The sequence below is a fragment of the Melanostigma gelatinosum genome, assembly GCF_949748355.1.
Source record: "Melanostigma gelatinosum genome assembly, chromosome: 4".
Classification (NCBI taxonomy): domain Eukaryota; kingdom Metazoa; phylum Chordata; class Actinopteri; order Perciformes; family Zoarcidae; genus Melanostigma; species Melanostigma gelatinosum.
The window spans coordinates 15,932,643-15,956,275 of record NC_136637.1 but is presented as its reverse complement, the minus strand read 5'-3'; the positions used below and the strand labels follow the sequence as shown (position 1 = coordinate 15,956,275).

The 23,633-nt window shown below is 40.7% G+C and overlaps 1 protein-coding gene across 1 annotated transcript in view; it reads left to right on the top strand.

The window, feature by feature from the left end:
- The window catches only part of LOC306776164 (contactin-associated protein-like 4), a gene marked incomplete at both ends in the record, with an annotated part of 77,861 nt that extends 59,146 nt beyond the window's left edge, over positions 1-18,715 (top strand). The window contains 6 exons of the mRNA XM_079266772.1: positions 527-751; positions 2,190-2,323; positions 3,629-3,716; positions 16,885-17,100; positions 17,517-17,588; positions 18,519-18,715. Of these exons, the coding sequence (XP_079122898.1) occupies positions 527-751; positions 2,190-2,323; positions 3,629-3,716; positions 16,885-17,100; positions 17,517-17,588; positions 18,519-18,715 (932 nt within the window). The remainder of the gene's footprint in view (positions 1-526; positions 752-2,189; positions 2,324-3,628; positions 3,717-16,884; positions 17,101-17,516; positions 17,589-18,518) is intronic.
- Between the last annotated feature and the right edge of the window lie 4,918 nt (positions 18,716-23,633).

Sequence of the window (23,633 nt, the reverse complement as noted above, 5' to 3'; positions counted from 1 at the left end):
AAAACTCAGCAAAATCTTCTGAATCCAGGCAACCTGAACTGGAAGTTATTTGCCTGCATACTCAACCGCGTTTTCTGATTCATCTAGCATCGTGACATGAAACAACAAAGAAGCTATCGAGCAAATGAGCGCAGAGAGGGGACTAACAAGTCCCGCCCCTGCCAAATAGTGGCAGTGCACCAAATTTACCAGTTAAGGACATTCAATAAAAAAGTATTGGATTTTAGACATGAAATCGAAAATGACCGTGGCTACAAATAAAGTTGTGCGTTCATCTTAAGGAACTACTTCTACGTGGGATATGTGTGTGGTTCAGTTAGCTTTTATATGCTGATATTGCAAATGCATTTTTATTATGTTTCCAACATATTAAACGTATAAATCAAATAAGAAAGATATTTGTATACTTATCACGTCTTTCCTTCCATATCCAGTGACGACAGTTTATTACCGATGCAATAGAGAGGGGCATGTCAGAGTGAAAGCCACACATAGGAAGTTCACTTATCAATTTTCTAACTTGCAGAGGTTTCAGCCAGCTTTAAGTCATCAACGTCTGTCGCCTACAACTTCAAGGAGCCCTATGAACCCAACAGGAACAGCAGCTCCTTGCCTTTCTCCATCTACTCTGATATGACGCTGCGAGGAGAAAACATCTCCCTGAGCTTCAGGACCAGTCAGTGTCCTGCTCTGCTACTCTACGTCAACTCTTTCTATAGGGAGTACCTGGCACTGCTCATCAACATACATGGTGAGGACAATGACATTTTTCTATTCTTATGTTGGTTTTACCAGCCAGACATTTTCTTAAATCTCAATCTCACTCGATTCTTTTCACTTACTATTACTATTTCAGTTACTATTACAATGTAATTCTGCTTGCAGCAGGGGGTAATTTTTCCCTTGTTCTTGCCATTGTGATTGTTTGTTGTGTTTACATTTTCATCACTGGCTTTGCCATAGAGCTTCACAGAGCTCTGGTTAGCAAAGAGCTATGCCAGCATTCCTGCATTCCTGCATAGCAAAATAGGATTTTAGGAACTTGTAAATGTGAATGAATTACATGTTGTTGTTTTGCCAGTGTGAAGTTGAGTTCAGGTGTTAGAGATTTATGTTGTACTATTCAACAAAAAGTAGCAAACTGAACCATTGATGAACATATGTTGTGGGATCCTTTAAGCCATTAGGTGAAATATACTTTTAATATCATTGGTATGATTTATTTATTTTTGTTATTAACTCTGCTGTTAGTAGAGGTAACTTTCAGCTTTTTTAAATTCGTGAGAGAAATAGCCGAAAGGTTTTGTGTAGTTTATCAAGTCGTCATCAGGTATCTGCCATCCCGCTAAAGTGTCTAATTATATTCCAGCGAGAGGTTTCTTTTGGCTGCACCACAAAGGCTTTTCTCATGTTTCTCTCTATTGATGCTGTAGTAACAGGAGCCTTAGCTGCTGCAAACAAAGACACTTTACTGTCTAAGTCACTCACTCAGAGTGTGAAACTGTCTTTGTCCCCTGAAAAAAAAAATATTCCTATTGTTACTAACCAGTTAAGTCTGCAGATATCTTGGAGTATTCAATTATCTCAGCGACTTGGAATTTACAGTGTATCACTGTAAAAAAAAAAAAAGAGGGGAGGGGGGATAATTTAATACTGGAGAGTTATTCATAGAGATAAAGTATTAATCCGCAAAGTATAAAATAGTTAAATAGTCTTAGTTCAGCAGCTGGTATCTTTCTGGATGAAATGTCTCTTTTAAAGGAGTGAATATGTCTTCTAAGATGTTCAGAGACAGAACATGGACATTTTAAGGATAAAGTGCTTCGTGAATCAGAGACTGGTTAAAATGTGTCTCTTTATGTTTCTCTTTTCTGTTTCTGCTTCCCTTTATTGTCAGTGATCAACAATTGTAGTGTGTATAGTATATATAACTTAAATAGTTTTGAGCACGAGCTTGTATTACATCAGTTTTATGTCTAATATTCATTCTTCAGTGCCCTACTCAAATTGCCCCTCAGGGACAAATAAAGCTCTTCCTGAATGTTGTAATTTGACATTATTATCTAATAGATTTAAGTTAAAATCACGCTTCATTACTGACAAAGAAAAGACGATTGAAACTTGATTTCCTGTGATTTTGTACATGCTTGCTTTAAATAGTAAGATTGTGGTGTTGTGTGTTTGCAAAGATGAGCTGGAATTGAGGTACAAGTTGCACAGCAGCAGAGATGTGGAAGTGATGGGGAGCAGAGTCACCAACTTGGCTGATGGACGTCTGCACACGGTGATCATCAGGAGACTGGCAGACACCGTCTCTGTTCAGGTACACACACATAACTCGCACTGTGTCTCACAGATCACCACAAACACTGTAAACCAAAGCGTAGGAAGACATCTTTTTTAATTCATTTTGCATGCTCAATGTTCCTTTAAAAGTATGCCATCCAAAAATGCATGCCATTGGTAAATAAACCCACTGCTCACACTGCACTCAATACCTGATAATGAAAGGAAGACTGCACAGGAACGCTAACGCTAGTTGTCATATGATTCATTACAACTGCTGGCTGATACTTATTTTGCGACCCCATGGTTCATTCTCCCACAGCAAATGAATCATGTTTACAAGAGCCTATAGCTTAATTATGTTCCTCCAAGTCGTAATATGATCCAAACTGGGATAAAACTTTGTGCAAAGGAGCATCCGTAACTTGATAAAAATTATTTTGAATAATCTACATGCTGGAATGAAAATAAAAGTAAGGTTGTCCTGAGCCCATCCACAGGAACAGATGACCAATCCAGGAATTGTGATTAATAGGTATTGGCTATAAATCCAGATGTTTGCTCTCCAATTGACAGCTGTCATTCATCATGTCATCCCACTGTGCTCAGTTAAACACTGACCAACCACAGAATACAGAAACATCAGCCAGCAGTTTCAATTGATGATATGACGGTGAACGTCGGCAAGCAATAATCTTCACATTATTATATCATCAAAGGATAGAAAGTTATGATTAAAGGATCAATCCCGTTAGGCGTGCCAGTGGATATCTCACCGCGGGCATCAAAATGTCTGGAGATATTCCTCTGAACAAAAGCTTTTAGAAACCTGATATAATAGATAAATCCTACATTTCCTCTTTGTTTACTAGCTACTTTCTATCGCCTCCTTTTCAGTGGCTCCCATTTCATCTCAGGTTGATCAACATTAGAGGATGTCTTATTGATAAATGATCCACTAAAATCCAAATCACTGTGTTTTCAAGCAATGCATCACGCATGCTCTTTTATTATAAAAGTGTCTCTCTCTGAGGCATTTACCATCTCAGAACCTGCTCCACTTCTCTGTTCAGCCACCGTGTTTCACGGGTCTATTGTTTTCCATCTTTGGGGTTGAATCCCATTTAAACATGCAGGTCAAACCAGAGGTTCAGCCTCCGGCTAGCTCTTCATGTGTAATTGCTTCCTTCTCTGCAGCCATTCGTCGTTTCATCACAGAGCATCCTTTATTTAAACACTTAACAATAGAAAGTTGTCCTCCACAGTTTGTTGCTGCGATCAGGTTTCGCTTTCTACCTGCTAAACTTTTACCTTTACAGATGTGACGTACATTATCTTTCAGATCGACCAGAATACCAGGGAGGACTTCACCTTGACATCTGATGTGGAATTCAACGGCATCAAATCACTCATTCTGGGCAGAGTGCAGGGTAAGTGAGGCTCTCTTAGCTCACACTCCAGCACTTAAACAGATTCATTTGAATAACAGCACTGAGATGTCTGGTGCCCTATGCGACAAAACACTGTTCTGGAGCTTTATGCTGTTTTCTATTCATCATGTTGGGTGGACCAGAGGGAAAGCTGCAGTCTGAGCAACAGCTGTGGTGCTTTTTATAAACAACTTGACATCCATATTCAAACGGTCACAGAGAGAGCACTTTACTGTGGAGATGCAAAATAAGAACCTTAGAAATGACAAAAGGTTGAGCCACCCACTTAAGTTGCTGTTATGTGGCATTAGATGCATTTTGAAGGGAGGTAGGGAAAGTATCTGTGCAAATGGCATTGTTGTTCTCAGTAATGCATAAGTTCACATTATACAGTGTACGTTGGCGAACTTCTATCTTTGTTATCGAAGCGGTGAGTAATTCAGTCTTCATGTCTGTCTCGCTGAGCGGGGCTTCAGACAGCTGTAATGGTAATAACTTTAGAAAAGGTCCTTCACTTTGTATGGTAATGAGGAGAGATTGAAAAGAACAAATTACTTGGAAGATTGGAGTCAGCACCCGGCAATATAGCATAACAACCAATAAGTCTCAGCTGATGTGTGTGGGGTCAAACTAAACCAGGAAGTCAGACAGTATAGTTCAGCCTCTCTCTGCCTGACAGAACATTTTACTTTCACATCAATCCTGTTGTCCTCAGGACTGATCCGTCTGTCCCAAGCTCCTCTTCAAGGGGAACGACTTTGTACCACATTTGTGATGCCTTTGTGTTATTGTCTGCTGTGTTTCCTTTTGGACAGCACCAAACAAATGCTGTCACAAACATGTGGGTCTGTCTTGCTTTCATTCACTTTTCAGTGACTTTGGTGACCAAAACTCCTTGACAAATAAAAGTCATTGAATTGTTAGCTGGTGGAGGGCCAACCAGCAGTGTTTGTATTGAAAGAAGTTCAACTGAAACAGATCCCATCGAAACATGGCATATGTTTCATTGATGGAGACATTAAACAATTACATAAAATCTGATCATCTATCCATCCATCCGTCCATCCATCCTTTTTTTAACCTGCTTATCATGTTGAGGGTCTCTGGAGCTGCAAACGTAGCACATATTGGGTGAGAGGCAGGGTACATGCTCGACAGTTTGCTGATCAAAAGGTCAACTGGCTGTTAAGGTATGCCTGCTTTTACCTACTTTAAGTTTATTGCTTTCAACATAATTTGGGTTTATTTTCTTTCTTACATAATATGACACAATTTGAAACAATGATAAGAAGAAGAACCAGAAACAGAACTGAAGTCTATAGAATATCCCAACCTATAGGCTTAGAATTGATGTCGGTCCTGTTTTTACGTTCAGCTCCTTGAATTAGTTTTTGCTGTTGACCCAGAGCATGTTGCTGTGTGACCCAGCCTTCCCTCTGCTGAGCCAGAGGACTCGGCAGTCATATCAGTATCACAGAGGCAGCAAGATAGTTGATATACTGTCACTCCCTGCCAGCGCTGTCATCTATCAGCCTAACTAATGGACCAGGAAAGAATGGAGAGACTGAGCTGCTCACACAGAGTGAGAGAGAAAGGGAGAGAGAGATGAAGAGAGGGAGGGTGAGATAATGATACAGAGAGAGGTGTAGGTAAAGGGCCACAGCTTGGTGTGGGTGGACAGTAATCCTCAGTTTGTCGGTACAAGGCCAGTGCTGTCAGTGTAAGGTTTAACAGCTCGCACATTTTTATCTTTATTTTTTTTTTTCTTCATTGAAAGAAACACCACACATTCTAGTGTCTCTTATACTTACTTTTAGTTGTTTGGTTTCAAATATTGGGGTTTTGTTTTCACCATATTCATAGAAATTCCTCATACACTCAAAAAAAGGATATTGGGAGGCTGTTACATTTACTGTAGTGTAACATGTATTTCGAACGACATTCATTCATGTTTCCAATGTGAACGTGATTCAGTCATGTAGGATTTGCATGAACTTCAAAAACGTAACATTTATTAGATCCATTCATGTTGCGATAAACTGAGACAATCGAGTATCTAGGCATGACCGCGAAAATCAAGGCGAAGGCAGTCTTCTTCAGAAGCAGATTGTTGAGAAGAAGACACACCTTGTTGGCTTGCACATAGAAAAGGTAAGCAGAAATCCACCATCATCCGCCTAAATGTAAAATAATATGTGCATAAATGTCTTCAGCTCTTAGCTATAACGTTAACTAGCTAGTTGTTCTGTTGAGGCTATTTGTTATTTTCGACCAAACTTAAAAGCCAACAGTCCCCATGTGCACGGCTAGCTGTGCCGCGTTAGCGTTAGGTTGTCTCCTTTTTTGCAACCTGCCTCATAACCTGCCATTGTGAACGGTAAGCTATTGACGAGGTAACGACGAGGTAATGACGAGGTAACGTGTTACCGACATATTATAAGGTGTTCACAACTAGCTAACAAATGTTAATGACGTTGGCATACTTCCTGTAGAGTTAAATTAGCGCGTGTGGACTTGTGTGCTGCAGACCTCAGTGTGTGTTTGAGTTTCTCCCGCATGTGTAGATTCACTGTCCCTGTGTTAGCCGTGCTAACGTTAGCCGTTTCTTACTGCTTACGTTAGCCTGCTTACTGCTAACGTAAATTTCAGGGAAACTTAACCTTTCCCTGAGATTTGCACGGTTTTATTAGACTGTTCACACCAGTGATGCCCTGCAGGGTGATGTTGTGGACTTGTGTGCTGCAGACCTTGCAGTCTGGGTGGGTTTGACTTTCTCCCGCATGTCCCTGTGTTAGCCTGCTTACGTTAGCCGTTTCTTACTGCTGCCGAATGCAGCAGACGTAATACACGCGTGTCTTGTTTACTTTCTAAGCTAAGCTAAATACTAGCAGAGTTTGGGTGAGGGTGGCTGAGTTTGATTAGCCGAATATGGATACAATTTGACCGGATTCAAATCAGAGCCTTCGCGCTACGTTGCACACTTTGGAGCCGAGATATCTCAATGTTTTTACGGACAGCGACACGGTCTCTCTCTCTCTACAACCAACCACAGCTAAAGTCATGGAGTAGCGTTACCTGAGGAAAGCGGGTACGATAGTAGTTATAAGCTGTGTGGACATCCATTGCCAAATAATCTAGAGTCACCGTAACCGTGCACTTTATCACTGTAAGTATTGTTTTACCATATGTTCCAGAAAGAGTTATTTTTGTACGATAGATGAATGCTCATTGTCTATATCAGGGGAATTTGTTTGAAGATAAGTGTATGTGATTTATTAGTGAATAAGGGCAGCGTGTTGTGATGCAGAACATGTTGAATTCTGTGTTTTTACTGAGGACGTTACTACAGGCCCGATTTTATTTATTTTCCGATTGGTTCTCTTTTCAATGAAAGAGATGTTAATGTTAAAGATGTTAAAGATGTTAATGTTAAAGATGGGTAACATTTATATTCGTTAATAATATTGAATTGAAGTAAATGTATCTGGTTTTTTACATGATGAATCTTTACAAATATGCTGTGTTTTTACAAAGAGCAGAAAGTCACAGTGAGAAAATATATATAATCTCGAGATGAATCGATACTCGTTTTTACAATCACATCGTAGCCCTCTGAATCAGAATTGAATTGTGAGGTGCCTAGAGAGTCTCACCCCTAAATATTACCCCCAAGGAATTGAAACTTGTGCCTTCAAATGTAATTTATTTTCACTTCAATGCACTAGTTTAGCTAGTGAACGTTAGCTACTTTCCTTAACTAACTTTTTCATCAAGACAACTTAATAACTTAACCTTCATGGATATTAATTGATTGTTCTATCTGACTTTATTACAGCAACTTCTGACTGCAAAAGTGTCCTGTGTCTGCTATCCAGCAAAGAGTGTCCTGGTCAACCTCACTGACTGCACCATCCCACCGCAAGCGTGTCCTGGTCAACCTCACTGACCTGCCAGAAGGTGCATGAAACGGTGACTGTTTCTGACTGAACAAGCGATTCCAATGTCCGATGGTCTAGCTAAATTAGATTTGCCTAGTTCCCGTGTGTTTAAAAAAAAAAAAGTGCAACCAGCTGCTAGTAAAGCGTGCTCTTTCCGTTGCTAGGTCAGTTGGAATGTTAGGTCGGTCAAAACATAGCTTCTACAAGCAAGGGGCAGTACATGGTCGGTCTCAGCTTATCACATTCTTGTTTTAATATTTGTTTTGGTTTTGTTTGGCTGAGGGGATGTGGAGGTGTAAGGAGTGTAGTGTATCTCTATCTAGCAGATATGAGCTACTAAAACATATTAGACTACAGCACCGGCACAGGCAGCGCTATCCATGCCCACACATAAACTGCCCATGTAGTTTTAAGACATGGAATGCTTTGCACATTCATTTAAGTAGAGTCCATCCTCAACAAAACTCCCAGGAGCTCCTAGAATTGTCAACATTCAGTTGTCATTTGTGCACTTGTATTGATCTTCCTACAGAGAAGGATTATTTTTTACACATTTGCACTCATTTGAAGAGTCACGAAACTGTTACTTGTATGTTTGGGGGTTGCAGTTTTCAAACTAATGTTTATGGAACATTTCACTCTCACAAGACCAGGAAACACAATCCACATACGTTAAAAGATTTCAAGCCAGGTGTAGTTACAACCACTCAAGTTTCACAAGAATCCTGTGATAATCCTGAGGAAGATGAACATACTCAAGATAACCCTGCAGTTGAAACAGACAGTGCATGTTCAAGTAGTGACGTGGGTGTAAATACAAACTTACCAGAAGTGATTGAGCAAAATTTTGCTGCAGCGTTGCTCAAGTTAGAACATTTTGCACATGTGCCAGGCACAAAAATTAATGACTTCTTAGAGGAACTGCACTACTTGTTAAGCTCTGCAACATTGCCTCTCTCAATTAACATTATTGAAGGTGTATTTCAGAAACATAGTTCCACAACTGATAAGTCTCTGATAACAGAAGTAGCCACTGCTCTCTGTGCATCTAACCCCGTGCTCAAAGCCATAGGGAAGGGTGGTCCCCTAAGCACATCTTATCTCCGGAACAAGTATTATAAAGAGAGCTTTAACGTTGTAGAACCCATTGAGTACATACTTGACGCCAAGGAAAACAGAAGTTTTCAATATGTGCCGGTACTAAAGTCTTTGCAGCAGCTCTTTGATAGGAGAGAAGTTGTGGACACTGTTGTTGAAAACCACAGAGCACAGCAGAGTAATAGGGTGACTGGTAAACAACATACTTACAAATCTTCTCAGGATGGTTCACACTTCCAAGAAAACAGTTTTCTGTCAGGGGATGAGTTGAGAATTTTGTTAAGTTTATACATTGATGATTTTGAGGTTTGCAATCCTCTGGGTACTTCTCGCAGGAAACATAAGCTTTGTGGAGTCTACTGGACTTTGAGTAATTTGTCTCCAGGCTCACATTCATCACTATCCTCTATTTACTTGGCAGTCTTGTGTAAAACTGATGATGTGAAGAAGTATGGTTATGACCGTGTTTTACATCCTCTTCTTCACGATATGAAAACTCTGGAGCAAGAAGGAGTTTTCATTCCATTGCTTGGCAGAAGTCTTAAAGGCACAATTCAGGTTGTTGTGGCAGATAACCTGGGAGCTCACGGTATAGCTGGTTTCAATGAGAGCTTTTCTGGTGGGTATATCTGTCGATTTTGCACAGGAATAAGAACAGACATCCAAACAAAAGAGGTAAAGTCTGGTGCATTCAGTCTCAGGACAAAAGAACTCCATGACTCTCATGTGAAATCAGCTCAAGAGACTGGTGCAAGCTCTTTTGGGGTGAAAAGACATTGTGTTATCTCTGAAACTCTTGCCCACTTCAGTCTTCACACAGGCTATCCTCCAGATATTATGCATGATGTTTTTGAGGGCATAGTACCAGTAGAGCTTGCACATTGTTTGGCATTGCTGATATCCAAGAAATATTTCAATCTTGAAACCCTCAACAAATCTATCCTGCATTTCCCTTATAAGTGGGCAGACAAGACAAATAGGCCACATGTGATCCCACAAACGTTTTCTACAAGAAAAACAATTGGTGGGAACGCCCATGAAAATTGGGCACTGTTAAGACTGCTCCCATTCATAATAGGGCATCTGGTGCCTGAGGGCGACATGGCATGGCAAATACTGTTGGATTTAAAAGACATTGTAGAGCTTGTGGTTGCTCCTACACACACAGATGAGTCCATTGCCTATCTTGAGGGCAAAATTTCCGAGCACAGACAAAAGTACCAAGAAGTCTTCCCTCATGTGCAACTGCTACCAAAACATCATTTTGTAGAGCACTATCCACAACTGATCAGGATGTTTGGTCCTCTTGTGGGACTCTGGACAATGCGATTTGAGGCTAAGCACAGTTTTTTTAAGCAGGTTGTGCGACACACTAATTGCTTTAAAAATGTGCCCCTCTCCCTGGCTATGAAGCATCAGCTAATGATTTCATATCACTTGAGATCAGCTAGGTTTGAAAAAACTGCCCTAGAGATCACCAATGTCTCAACAGTTCCTGTGGCTGTTTTGAAACAAGAAATAGCTCAGATTATTGAACATAACTTCCCTGGTACAGTTGAAGTTCACCTTACTAAGTGTGTGTCTAGCAAAGGTGTAACATTCAGAAATGGGATGATGGTTGTTCATGGTTCTACAAGTGGACTGCCTGACTTTGGAGAGATTCTTCAGATTTTCATTGTACAGGACAGAGTGTATTTCATGGTGAGAAGGTTCGCTGGGTGGTACAGGGAACACTACAGAGCCTTTGAGCTGAGTGCCTGTCCAGCCCGAGAAACTGTTTTGATTGAGCTTTGTGAACTGGCGGATGACTACCCTTTGGCAGACTACTTTGTTGGACCTTTCAGAATGGTGACATTAAAAAGACACATAGACATATAAGGTGTGGTAACCTTCAGATTAAATGTTGAATGTTTATTTTGTCCTCTCATTGCTCTGTTGAAATTCAGATCTACCCTTGTTAAAACATTTAGTCTTTCCTCATTTACAGACTGTTGTGAAATGGCTTCTCCAGTGAAGCTCAGAATCATTCTTGGAGAAAACAATTCCCAGAGATTGATCCTTCCAGATGGGATTCCAGAGTCTGTCAGTGAACTCATACAGCAAATAAAGAGGCAGTGTGGAGTAGAAGGGGACTTCAGGCTTCAATTCATGGATGCTGAGTTTGGGAATGAATTCAGCAACTTGATCTCAATATCAGATGTCCAGGACAGAAGTTCCATTAAGGTCATCTTTAATTCATTTGCGCTTGGTGGCTTCCCGGGCCCTCCCTACTCAGCTTCTGCTGCCACCTCCTCTCTCGATGAATTATCATCCCTTTCATCTGGTCGCTCTTTTGACACTGACATATTGTCTTCTCCTGAGGCCACCTCCTCAAGAGCCTCTGGATGGCCCATTGTCTTCCATGTGCCCCGTTTCTCTTACGATACTGAGCTACAGCTGGACAGGGCCAACGCTGCTTTTAAAGAAACTGGAACTTTGTTGAATCCTGATAATAAACTTAAATCTAGTATGCTTGATGGCTTAACTGAAAAAATCATCCAGTACAAAGTGTACCTCTCTGACAGAGAGTTTGAGGATGTAGCAGAAGCTCTTGTGTCAACACATCCATGTTTGAAAGAACCAGGTTCCGTCACTGGATTTGGCGGATGGAAGACAAGCTTGAAATATAAACTTGGTAACTACCGAACAAAGCTCAGGCGGCTTGGATGCCCAGAAGTTGCAGTAAATGCCCTAACACACAAACCCGATGGCAAATGCAGTCCTGCATATGGTGTGAAGAAGCCAAGAAAAGCAGAAGTGAATTACTGCCCCACCTATCCATCCGGTGAAACAGCAGAGACGCTAGAGAAGATGAGAGTGGCCCTCCTCTCAGAAGTACAGAAAACAAACAATGCACACAAGGTGGCGACGATGATGGAGAAGACCTTTGCACACAGAAGGCAAGAAGTCGTTCAAGAGGCACCCATGATAGCCGCTTTCAAAACAAGGTGGCCAGCTCTCTTCAATGTGTGTGAGGTAAGTGAAGGACCACCCCCTTTTTTACTGTGAATACTTATGGACTGCACTGAATGTGCCGTATAAAAGACATATTGGCAGATAAGTAACTCATAAACTTATTTTCTGAAGGCCAGAACAGTGGCATTTTTAATCAGGAAAGCCATGTACAGATAAATACATGTATTGTGCATTTGCATGTCTTGAACGGATTGAACTGCAATATCAAATGTGTACCTAACAACAGTGAAAACAAAATAGCCAAACTAATTTCTTTTTTTGTGTAGGTGAATGCAGAATTCAAGAGAATCACAACGATCAATCTGCAGTCAAAGTTCTTCTCCCAGCTGGATCTTCACTCTGAAACCCTGATCCAGGTGTATGCCAAGAAAGGTGGAGTTCAAGGGAGAAAGATCAAGACCATCATGGTACCCATAACCCAGGTATGATAACAATGGAAAAGTTAAAGAGAAGCTATTCTACTCATAGAGCTTTTGTATTTTTTTACTTCCCCGTTGCTCTTATTGGTTGTGTGTACCTGTTGATAACGCCCCTTGGTAATTGAAAATGAACTGAGAGGTTCCAGAATAATACGCATTTCTGAAATTAGGGTGGTGATGCCAGGCTGTGATCGGCAGCGAACATTCAAAAACCTTGGGAGATTAATAAGAAACTTTAGGAAAGTTTTAGTTGAAGTCATAGGCGCCAGCAGCTACTGGATCCCAAGGGTTCGCATACTAATGCACACACAGATATTGCATGGTTAATCATTGTGATTAATAAGCTGGTTGGTTGAGATGGTGTTCCTAATGTTATTTTATTTTGCATATTTTCTCTTATCTGCATATCTAGACTGACAGCGTTGACGTCAGACGAGAATGCGTCCTCAAAGGTCTTTGTGTCTACCTGAACGAAGATCCAGAGAAGCTGGTGATGGAATACAAGGTATGTTCATTTACCTTTATCTTTATTTGGGGATGATCACAGTTTGAATAGATGTGGTTTCCTCTTGGTTGCCATTAGCTTTAAAGACGTGAAACTTTTTTTACCTTAGTAATGCTAGAATAACAACCACTGATCTCATGGTAACAGACAAGCCACTGGTACGGCTTAGTCATTGAAGTAGCTCACCATGGCTCAGTGAAACAATTTAATATCAGGTAGTCATAATGTCTTTTAATTATGTGAATAGTTATTGATAGCTGTTTATACAGTAAAATGAACATGTGCAATAAAAATGGGATGTAATGCACATGTGAAAAATTATTGACACTGTTGATTGTTTTGTCACAGAATATCGAAAGCAGTCAAACGGCCATGGCAGAGACAGTCTTTGGAATCCTTGTCATTCGCAAAGAAGGTGCAGAGCCCAGTGATGACCCCGAGGATGTTGGAATCATTCTGGAGGGAGTGGAAGTGCTAGATAAGTTGGGAAATGTACCTTTTGCGGTGTCAATGTTGCTTGCGCTTGTGTATGCTCTCAACCTGAGCTACCCTCCAGAGCTCAAGTACACCTTCGAAGCTCTGCAGAAGATAATGATGGAACTAGATGGAAACAAACTATCCATAAAAGGACAAGCTCTCAAAACAAAGCTTTCCCGTTAGTTTGAGACTGCCGACTGATGGCTAAAGCAGATAAGAAACTTCTGTGTCTCTGTGTTATTTTCTGTATTCCTGTGAGTTCACCAGGACATTAAACGACAGCAAGTTCGTAATTGCAAATGTTTTTAGAGGAATGTTTGAAACCTTTTTAGAGGAATGTTTGAAACCTTTTAAGAGGAATGTTTGAAACCTTTTAAGAGGAATGTTTGAAATCTTTTAAGAGGAATGTGTGTACAAAGACAAATTCTTTAGAGTTCAGGTCGAGACTGTTTTTTTTAGACCGCTTGTTATTTTTCAACTGGACCAAGATCCACTATGTTGGCACTTTCAAAAATAACTGAAGCAGTGTACTTTATTATTTTGATATTTCTATGTCATAGAAAGTTGAGAAAAGTTGTAATTTTGATATGTATCTTTGCGAGCAACTGCTCGTTAAAACATTATTCAGTGCCTACTTTGAGAAATACAATTATATTGCAACATCTCCCATTTGTCTTGTTATGTTTCCAGGCTGTATATTTTGTTAAAACATAAGTTTCAGTTCTGGTTCATGGTAAAGATTTAAAAAATGTTAACACTCAAAAGTTATTTTTAGAGTTACCTTAGCTAAATCATGGAAATTATTTCAACACGATTAAACTACGAGTTGTCAGGTGCTTGTATGGGTCTATAGACTACACAAAAAAAACACGCTTTCAAGGAACTTAATTAAATCATGGAAAGGATTTCCACATGATTAAAATGCTTTCTTTAAGCAAAAAGCAATTATGTTGGTCCAATATAATTTACTTGGGCCAGATCAACGTAATTTATTAGGGTTAGTCCAACCTATTTTACTTGGGCCGGATTAAATTAATTCATTTGGGTTGGTTCAACTTGACTAATCTAGAATAAGTCAAACCAACCCTATTAAATTGAGTTGGACACAACCCAAGTAAATGCGTTGAACCAACCCTATTAAATTAAGTTGATCCTACTCAAGTACTTTAAGTTGGATCAACATAATTGTTTTATACTTAAAGAAAGCATTTTAATCATGTGGAAATCCTTTCCATGATTTTATTAAGTTAGTTGAAAGCATCGTTTTTTTGAGTGTAGATATTATTACAAATATAGCATTTTTTACTACATAATAGCTAGTTGGCTACAGTGAAGCTAATATCGAGAAAAAGTCTTCTAACCAATGAAGAAAAAAAAGGTACACTAAGAGCCAAGACACACTGCCGCCGAACAGCGTACGTCAAAACAGGCCCCTAGGCGCATGCTGGCACTCGGTGCGCCACGCCACTTCACACCACTGTCCTATTTTCAGCCTCTTCTTCTCGTCTTCTCTGCTCCCATGCCAGCTTGACTTCCTCTCCTCTGGTGCATGTCAATGGATGGATGAGGAAAGAGGTTTTTAAAATCGAGAAATATCTCAACCCACAATCCTGTCGTGATGGAGTGCTGCAGGAATTAATCCTGAATTCTGTAAATGAGTTCACATTTTTGCACTTCCGGTTCCGTCATCTCAAAGTGAATGTTTTATTTATTTATTTATGTTGGTTAGCTGCCTGAAATAAGATCTGTGGTGAAAACAACTGAAAGAGATTTTAACATGTTGCTGTACGTTATAGAATACGTCAGTAAATACAGCTCTCATGAATTTTCTCTTAAAAACAGACGCTTTGTAACCACAGACTAAATGAGACTACAAAACGTCTTCAACTCTACAGCCTTGTTGTGGCTACACGCACTCATGCGACTGTGGTGTAATGCATTTATAGCCTTAGCTTTTTACTTCTGTCCATTCATGCTTCAAAAATCATAAAAGTGGTCTTCATTTGTGAAGATTATCCTCCTGAACAAAATGTACAAGTATCGTAAACTGTGCCACAGAGCTTATTTTCTGCACTTATCAAAAACCCAGTGGAAAAATACCATCAGCCTTTTGTCGAGGGGACCAGTGCGATGCTAACATCTGGGGCTGGCCTATGAAAATACGTCATCCCTGCAGTAGTCTATGAAGACATTGGCAGGGCGATCCATAGCTCTGAGAATCTGCTAGTGAGCATCTCTACATGATTTTAAGGTAGTGCACATGTGGAAGAAGTACTCAGTTATTTTACTGTACAAAAAGTAGTAATAACCATGTGAAGAACAAATAGATGGGCTGTAGCATTGCGCTTTCTATTGGTGCTAAGGGCGGCACATGGTGCGCACCGTGATGCCACGAGGCACTGCATCGGCAGTGTTTTTTTTAGTTGTTAATTAGATCTGTTGTGTCATGACATTTTTTTCTTCCGTTGTCATTTATTTGCCTTCCACCTTGCAGGCTGCTCAATACGTGTGTCATAAGATATATAATTCAAAGTCAAATTATTTCCTGCTGCTCAGAGGATCACGTAATCAAAGCCTGATCAAATATACAGCTGATGAACAGCCCTCTCCAGCCAGGCCACTCTGCAGTAGCCCATTCATGTGGTGAAAGGTTGCTTCTCACCAGTAATAACTGAGATGAGTGGCATTTAATGTGCTGTGTAATCAAATTGCACTGCAGGAATAATTGTTGTTTACACTGACATTTATAGTCATTGAAGATTTTATTGAGCACCTTCTGTCACAAATAATGACATCAGCGCATCAACCACAAGTGAGACTCAGGGGCAGTTTGTTTTTCAAAGTTATGACAGCTGGGAGGCAATCTGGTGAGTGACAAAATGCTGAAAGTTATAACTGTTAGTAGTGACATACACATCATCAGGTACAAATATTCACTTGACTCCGCTCTTGGAACATGAAGGTATTCACCCGGCACTTTCATACTATACAGCAGGGTAATTCAGCTAAATTCTTCAGGGGGCCACATTTTCAGTCCAATGGCCGCCGCGCCGCACTGCACTCATACGGCGGTTACAGCAAATAACATCGCACCCATGCTCAATCCCCCTCAGGCTATAGTTCTATCAGCCGCAGCTATACCGCAGCTCCTCGGGCAAGCGAGGACAGAACTGGCAAGAGGACTGCGGGTTAAGCACTAGCCCGGCATGGACAGCACTGAGGCTGCTATGCTGCTGGAACGACGGTCTGACTGGAGGATGTAGCCAGTCCGGCAGCTGGGCAGACCCCAGAAGAGGCCCATGCAGGGCACAAGACTGCACATGTGCGTGGGGATCAACCCAATAGCGACAGCCTTTAGACGGCGAAGCCTGTACGATTATAGAACCAGACTGCAGTTAGCATGCATGAATATTATAGGAATAATTGTTTTAAAACACGGCCTTCAACATTTCGAAACATGGAAAAAGCCTTTGAACGTGATGTGTGGTTTTTCAGTTTCATCCTGAGTTTTATTTTGCAAAATCATTTCCAGCAAGTTTTGCAGCATCAAAATGGATATTAAAATAATTAAGAGTTAGATAGATACCACTTATCATCACAAACGTGCCCTTATCAAGATACATGTGTGTCACTGGTTTATGTCAAATGTGTAATTGGAACTTGCTGACAACAAATGCGTCTTCTCACTCAGTCTTTGTGTTTCTCTCTGTATTCAGATGCTGCTGAGTTGGATGCAGGGCTTGCCAGCTTGGCCTCTCTTGGATTCTCCGGCTGTCTGTCAGGTGTTTTCTTCAACTCCATCAGTCCTCTGAAAGCCGCTCTGCTGCACCCTGACAGCCCTGTTATTGTCAGTGGCCCGTTGGCCCAGTCGAGCTGTGGTTCTTCCTCTCCGGCCAATCCGTACGCGACAGAAACCACACACTCCTTATCAGGTACAAGAAGCAGACTCGGTCCTTATATCCCTTATACTGAATATCATTAGGCAACCAGCCCACCCGTCTCCCTTTCTGGTATGTCTTCAATAGTATTCTTAGGGCTGTTCATTCGACTTTTTATGGGCTCATTAACCATCCTCCACGGTAAGCAGACAAAGTGATGGCACTACAACAGATGAGATTAGTCAGACAACTCTAGTGAAGTCCTTTGAGGCTGTTCCGAGGCTTTCAAACAAGCACTGTCTGCACTGACTGATGGTTCTCGCAGTGACTCTATCTATCCCCATACACTCCTTTACCTCATCTTCTTTGTTCTCCCGCTTCATATCTTGTCTGTACTTTTTACCTTTCTTTTCGCGACTCTTTTTCTGCTTTTATTGTTTTTTTCTTCTTCTTTGTCTTTCTCTCGACAGACCAACCTGGTTCTGTGGATCCAGGTCAACCTTTAGTCAACGCCATCAGGAGTGACTCAGCACTAATTGGAGGTAATGCAATTGATTTTAGCAGGAGGAAGTAAATATCCTAACGGTTGAGAAAGTGTGTAATCAGATTTTACGCAAAAAAACTTACTGCTGACAAAATAATTTTAGATTTGTGTTTCCATTTCAAAACCACTTAATTGCAGCGTTCAACTCAGTCAAGTGGCTATTTGTGTCGCAAAAGTTAGTTTGGTTTACAAATAAAAGCGTAAGCTTGGGTAATGTCAATTTTATTTTGTTTGTACCAAAAACTATTTTTTTAGACTTTTTACTGATTGGATACAGATTCCTCCTCCGGGGGATGGAAATCACAGATGAAGAGAAGTAGAGACCATTTTGACAGACATGGGAAAGTACTCAAAACCACCACTGTGGTAGTTCCCTCTACTCCAGGACCGCATTTTGCCACACAAACACACACACACACACACACAGAATAACAAAATTAAAACAATACCAGTGTTGCAGCTAGTAAACCTGTCATGTCACACCCTTGTCTTCACAGACATCGGCATATGATACAGTATATGTCTAGTTGATATCTATAACCATATATATAAGTTGATGTATGGTCCTCCCTTACTCGCTACCATATTCATACATTTTCAACAAGGTGATGAATTAATCTACAAAACCGGCTGACCGTTTCTTGTTGCTTGAGTCTTAGCAAACTGCCTCCCACCTGTAGCTCCATATTTAAAGGTGCCTTTTGAAGTTTTCTTGTAAACAAAGTACAGTTATATTTACATTGATTGTTTCTCACTAAAACCCAATTTCCAGTCTCTGTCTCATGATATCCTCATACAACGGTTTGTATGATATCTGACTCAAAGTTACTCTTCACTTTTAGGATGTTCTTCAAAAAGCCGAAAATAACCTTGTTTCTTACCTCCATGCATGTGATTTTAAATCAAAAGTCCTTTTGTGTTTTTTTAGGGGTGATTGCAGTGGTGATCTTTGTCACTGTGTCTGCCTTGGCGATAATGGCCAGATTCATCTGCAGCAGGAAAGAGACGTATCGAAACCAGGAAGTCAAAGCAGCACAGCCTGAAGATGACCACGAGCTCCCCTTCAGCAGCCAGGCAGACTCTCTGAGCGCTCCCAGTGAAAACCAAAAGGAGTATTTCATTTAGCAGGAGCCCGGAGCGCCCACTGACCCGCCAGGACAGAGCTGGAGGATTCACCGAGAGCTCAGTGCGTTACTAGACACACAGAGCCTCTGAGCCACTGGCACCGGTGTATCAATGAGATGTGAAGTCACAAACAGAACAATTTATTAAGGGTTTCTTTAGGTCCTTTCTGCTCTCAATTTAAGGATTTCAATATTTCAAAAATGTAAATGGTAATTTGTGTGCTCAGAACAATAGTTCTCCGATGTATTGAAAATAATTTATCAAAAGGAAAAATGCAGAATTAATGTGTTGATCAAAACACAACTTTGTTCCAGTTGAACAACACTTTGGACTTCATTTATGAAGCACTTTTTCTACAAGGACGATGCACTTTCTTTGCAATGTAAGATGTCAGAGCCATACACTATCTGTCATAACGTGAGAAGAATGAGCGGAGGATTGACATTTGTGTCACAGTTTCCGAATCGACTAAAATCCATCTGTCATAAGCAAACATGATTTCAACACATGCTGTATATATGAATACAATATTGAAGTCACTTCTTTGGTATCATCTTTCACACTTTAAGGCTTTCAGTTAGTCAGAAAGCTTTTATGTTACTTGCTGTGCTTTTTCTTTATATCCTGAAAAAAATTAAAACTTTACAAAGAGACCTGGATTTATTTATTTGTTGTTGTACTTTTACTTCTTGCCTGCACCAGAAATCTCAAAGTAACTTTCAACAGTGAAGCTTTCTGCAGCGCAGACTATAAAACACTGACTGTCTGTCACCTCCTCCGCTCTGACAACAATTAATGTGTTTTTGCAGAAGCATTAATCTGTGTTTGCCTGACATGTACACTAAAACACAATAAGAATGAAAAGTAAACTAAGAGATGATATTAGAAACTGAATGAGTTGAAGATAAGCTGACAATGATATATAAATGATGCAATGCAAACCAGCCATCCAAATAGTAATACTGGATATTTATACTTCCTTGTCTCTGCAATCATTTAAATCCTGGGTTATGAACATTGGAAATGTTTTTTTTTCCTACATTCAGAATGATTTCATGTTCAATGGTTTTGCTTTCTTACTGATGAAGTATTTGGTTTTTGTCACCCACATCTGTCTTCAAGATGTTTTTCAAATAAACAAATGTCTCTTTGATACTGAAGCACAGAATAATCCCACACAATGATGATTGAGTGGGATTAACAATGATGGTTCATGAAAGCATTTAGCCTACTCTAGACTCCTGCTCTGTCTTTGAAAACGTCTGTGGTGCAGACGTTTGTTTGGATTAGCGTGAACGCCACACTCAGGTCTGGAACACTGGTGCGGACCAAACAACCGCTCATTGGTCCGCCACAAAGGGATGGTCTCGGCCCGCTGGCAAGTGGCAGTTGTTCTGGTGTCAACACCATTCGAACCAATCGCAGGAAACCTACCAAAATGTATTTTTTCCTATTTTGGTGACTAGATAGCCTATTAGCAAATTTGACGAGTTTACTGATTATCAGATCACCAATGAAACAATAAATAGCGAACTAACGGACCCCGCACCCCCTCCGCCTTACTACCGTCCATAGGAGAAACCTCCTGATGTTCTACTTTTTAGATGACTGTAAATCTACAAACATGCAGTTTGCTCCTCCAGCCGGTGAGTGTCTGTATCTTCAAACACGACAAAATAATCCAGATTGTTGCAGTAACTATTCGACTTTTATTTTACATTTCGTGGTTGCAGTGTGTATATAGTATTAACTCTTGATGGTGCAGTCTTTACCATTGTATCACAGACTACAAGCAGCATTTGCTGAATCTAAACTCGTTGAAAAGAAATCATCGAGCATATTTAAAACAAAATCAGGAAACTGAGCTGCATAGAGACCAACATATTACCAGTAGGCATTGTCATCAATCATTGTCATCAATACTTGTTTTTAGCAGTTGAATTATTCACTTATGTCACAGCATCAGCTTGATTCATGTCATTGTTTTCTCCCAGTCTGTTCATTTTCCTGTTAATCAGACGCAGCTACTCCCTTCTGACCCTCAGTAACCCCTGTTCCCTCCATTCCCCATCACCCGACTGCCCCACCCATCTGCTCACCTGTTCCCACTTCCCTTATCAGCCTTGCAGTATATTTTAAATCTGAGTCTAAAGGGTAAAGGGTAATAAATGTCCTCCTTGGTGCAACTGAGGAAATACGATGATATGAGCTGAGAAAACCCTCGTTTTAACACCTTAACCTGCTCGATTTCTTTCTCCCAGCCTTTGATCAGATTTAAGTTATGTGCAGCCTTTTATCTGCATTAGTCTTCTGGTGAAACCCATCATGACTGACGGGGCTGCCCTTGATATTAATGAAGCATGTCATCAGTCAAATGAGCTTCTTAAAATAAGTTACTCTAAGTTTTGACCTGCTTTTATATCGGATTCACTCATATTCTTAATTTATGAGCTGAAAGTAAACTTCTGCGCCAATTCAGATCCTTGCATTATCATTAGTGTAACAAGAAAATATGGTAGAAAAAACAGTGTTACACGCAGCAGAGGTCTTTTGTTTCCTTGTTAAATGAAGCTGAAACACAGAAACACTTTCCCCCTCTGGAGCAAATTTAATTACCATAAATTTACATCACAGATCGTTGTTCCTCCTAAACTTTTCAGGCGAGGGTTCTGTGCAGTAGGTGCCATTATTGATGGGTATTAATATGCTTCTGTCTGCGGAGTGGAGATAAAGACAGCTGACTAAATAACTGAAACATCAAGGAGATGGAAATGGAAACACCTCTTCAGAAACACCTCTGACAGGAAATGAAGCCAGATTGAATGTTGTGGTTGGTAATGCTAAACAGAGAGCAGAGTTCAACCACAAAGTAGTACCTTCACATCTAAATTGAAACAAGTAACAGAAAGTGACCTTTCATCTGTCACGGATGCAGCCCTGCTGGGAGAGAGACACAAGCAGGGTTGAGTTGTTTGAGTTGTTTTCACCTGTGTAACAATTTTTAACTATTCTTTGTTAAACCAGACTGTGATCTTCTCCTTGAACCTCAAAGAAAAGATGACGTTGCCAAAACATGCCCATAGAAAAAGCTTGATAATGCTCCCAACAAGCATATATTGTATTGCAAAATCAAACATTTAGCAGAAAACAAATTGATTTTGATAAACACACAGAGGCACTGAGACACACGCACACACACTCCTCTCCCTCTATCTCTCTGTCTGTCTCTCTCTCTCTCTCTCTGTGTGTCTCTCATACAGTCATTCAGGTCTGTCTGCCTGTCTCACTCACTCACTCTGTCTCTCTCTCCTCTCTGTCTATCTTTCTGTATGTCTCTCTCTCTCCCTCTCTGTGTGTCTCTCTATCATACAGTCATTCAGGAATTTTCAAGTTTTAATTACTGTACACAGCATGCCTCTTGCGGAAAGTGTGTTGCGATGGTGTTAATTGATTTGAGGTCGTTCATTGTGGGGAAGTAGATGTCGGCTTTGGGGAAGGTAGATGCTAATACATTGCTCTGAGTTGTTTGATAGATGTTTGTTTGGGACAGAGAGTATGACCATTTTGGTGGTAGGGTGTGCACAAGTTCCTTCCTCTGATGTGTCAGAAATGTAGCTTCCAGTGTGCCCGTGCGAGATGATATGTGGGTTTGAATATGGCTGAATCTGACAGCACGGAGAATGCTTTGTCTGATTCTAGCAGGTGGTAGCCCGTATCTCTTGAAAAGTGTAAATTAGCAGCAAAATGACCTAAATACCATTAGGATTTCTGCTTGTCTCCAATGTAATGTCTTTGCAAGAGCATTCCACGGCTCACTGCAATGTTAATTGAATTTAACACACTGCTCACTCAAGGTTGGTGTCAAGTGTTATGTGTAAATGGCTCTCACTTGAATGAAGAGAGTTGATTAATGTTTCTCCGTGCAGATGAAACAGCAGCATTTAGTGGTAAGAAGAGAGGAGGCAGGCCGAGGAGGCAGGCCGAGGAGTGCGGTGACTCGGCTGCTGTTTCCTGCTGCATTCTGGAGGTGGGCTGGATAATTCCCAGCGGCCTTCTCCCTGATCAGTGATCTGATGAGACTGCAGCGCTGCAGGCAGAAACCACATCGCCACCCACCTGATTACAAACGACATCGCAGACCTCTGTTGTCAGTTTGTATTCATCATAATTGTTCTGGAAAATGTATCTGGCATTGCAATGTGGCCATAACGTTGGCAAAACACTGTGTCGAGTTTTTAAAAAATACGATTGAGCGAGCATGTCTGACAACACAGACTTGATTTACTGTGACGTGTGCAGTATTTAGAGAATGTATGTATGTTTCCAAAAGTGACAGAATTAAGCAGCATCTAGAGAAACCAACGTAGCGTTGTATTTCCTCAGACAGAACAATGCAAGAATTTGGTTTTGCCTTTGCTACGTTTTGGTATCTCAGTAATTTGGAGACATAGCAATGGTCAGTAACATATGGAGGCTACTCTGGAGATGAGGGGGGTCTCCTCTCTGCATGCTTCCACCAGGGGAATTAATATTCCTCCTGATACATATCAATTCTCACCACCAAGCCATATTGGGGCTTCAACGTTAGATAATAACTTTATCTGAGACATTTTTCAACATCACCTTTGTCTCTTATCGCCACAACAGATATGTGTGAGGAAGAAGGTGTATGTGGTTTAGAGCAGTAGCTGGTTTTTGACCTCGCAACATCTAAACAATGTCGACTATCAATTCGGAACATTGCTACATCTCGTCCCTGCCCTGCCAGGGTTCAACCCACCAGTGATCAGATAAGAGTACGGACATAGATCACTGGGCTTTGCTGCTCCACTGATTACATCTTCAGCAGCATTATGCAGAAGAAGCTTCATAAATAAACACAATCTGGCTGACACATAGTCTCCAGCGCCTCATGTTT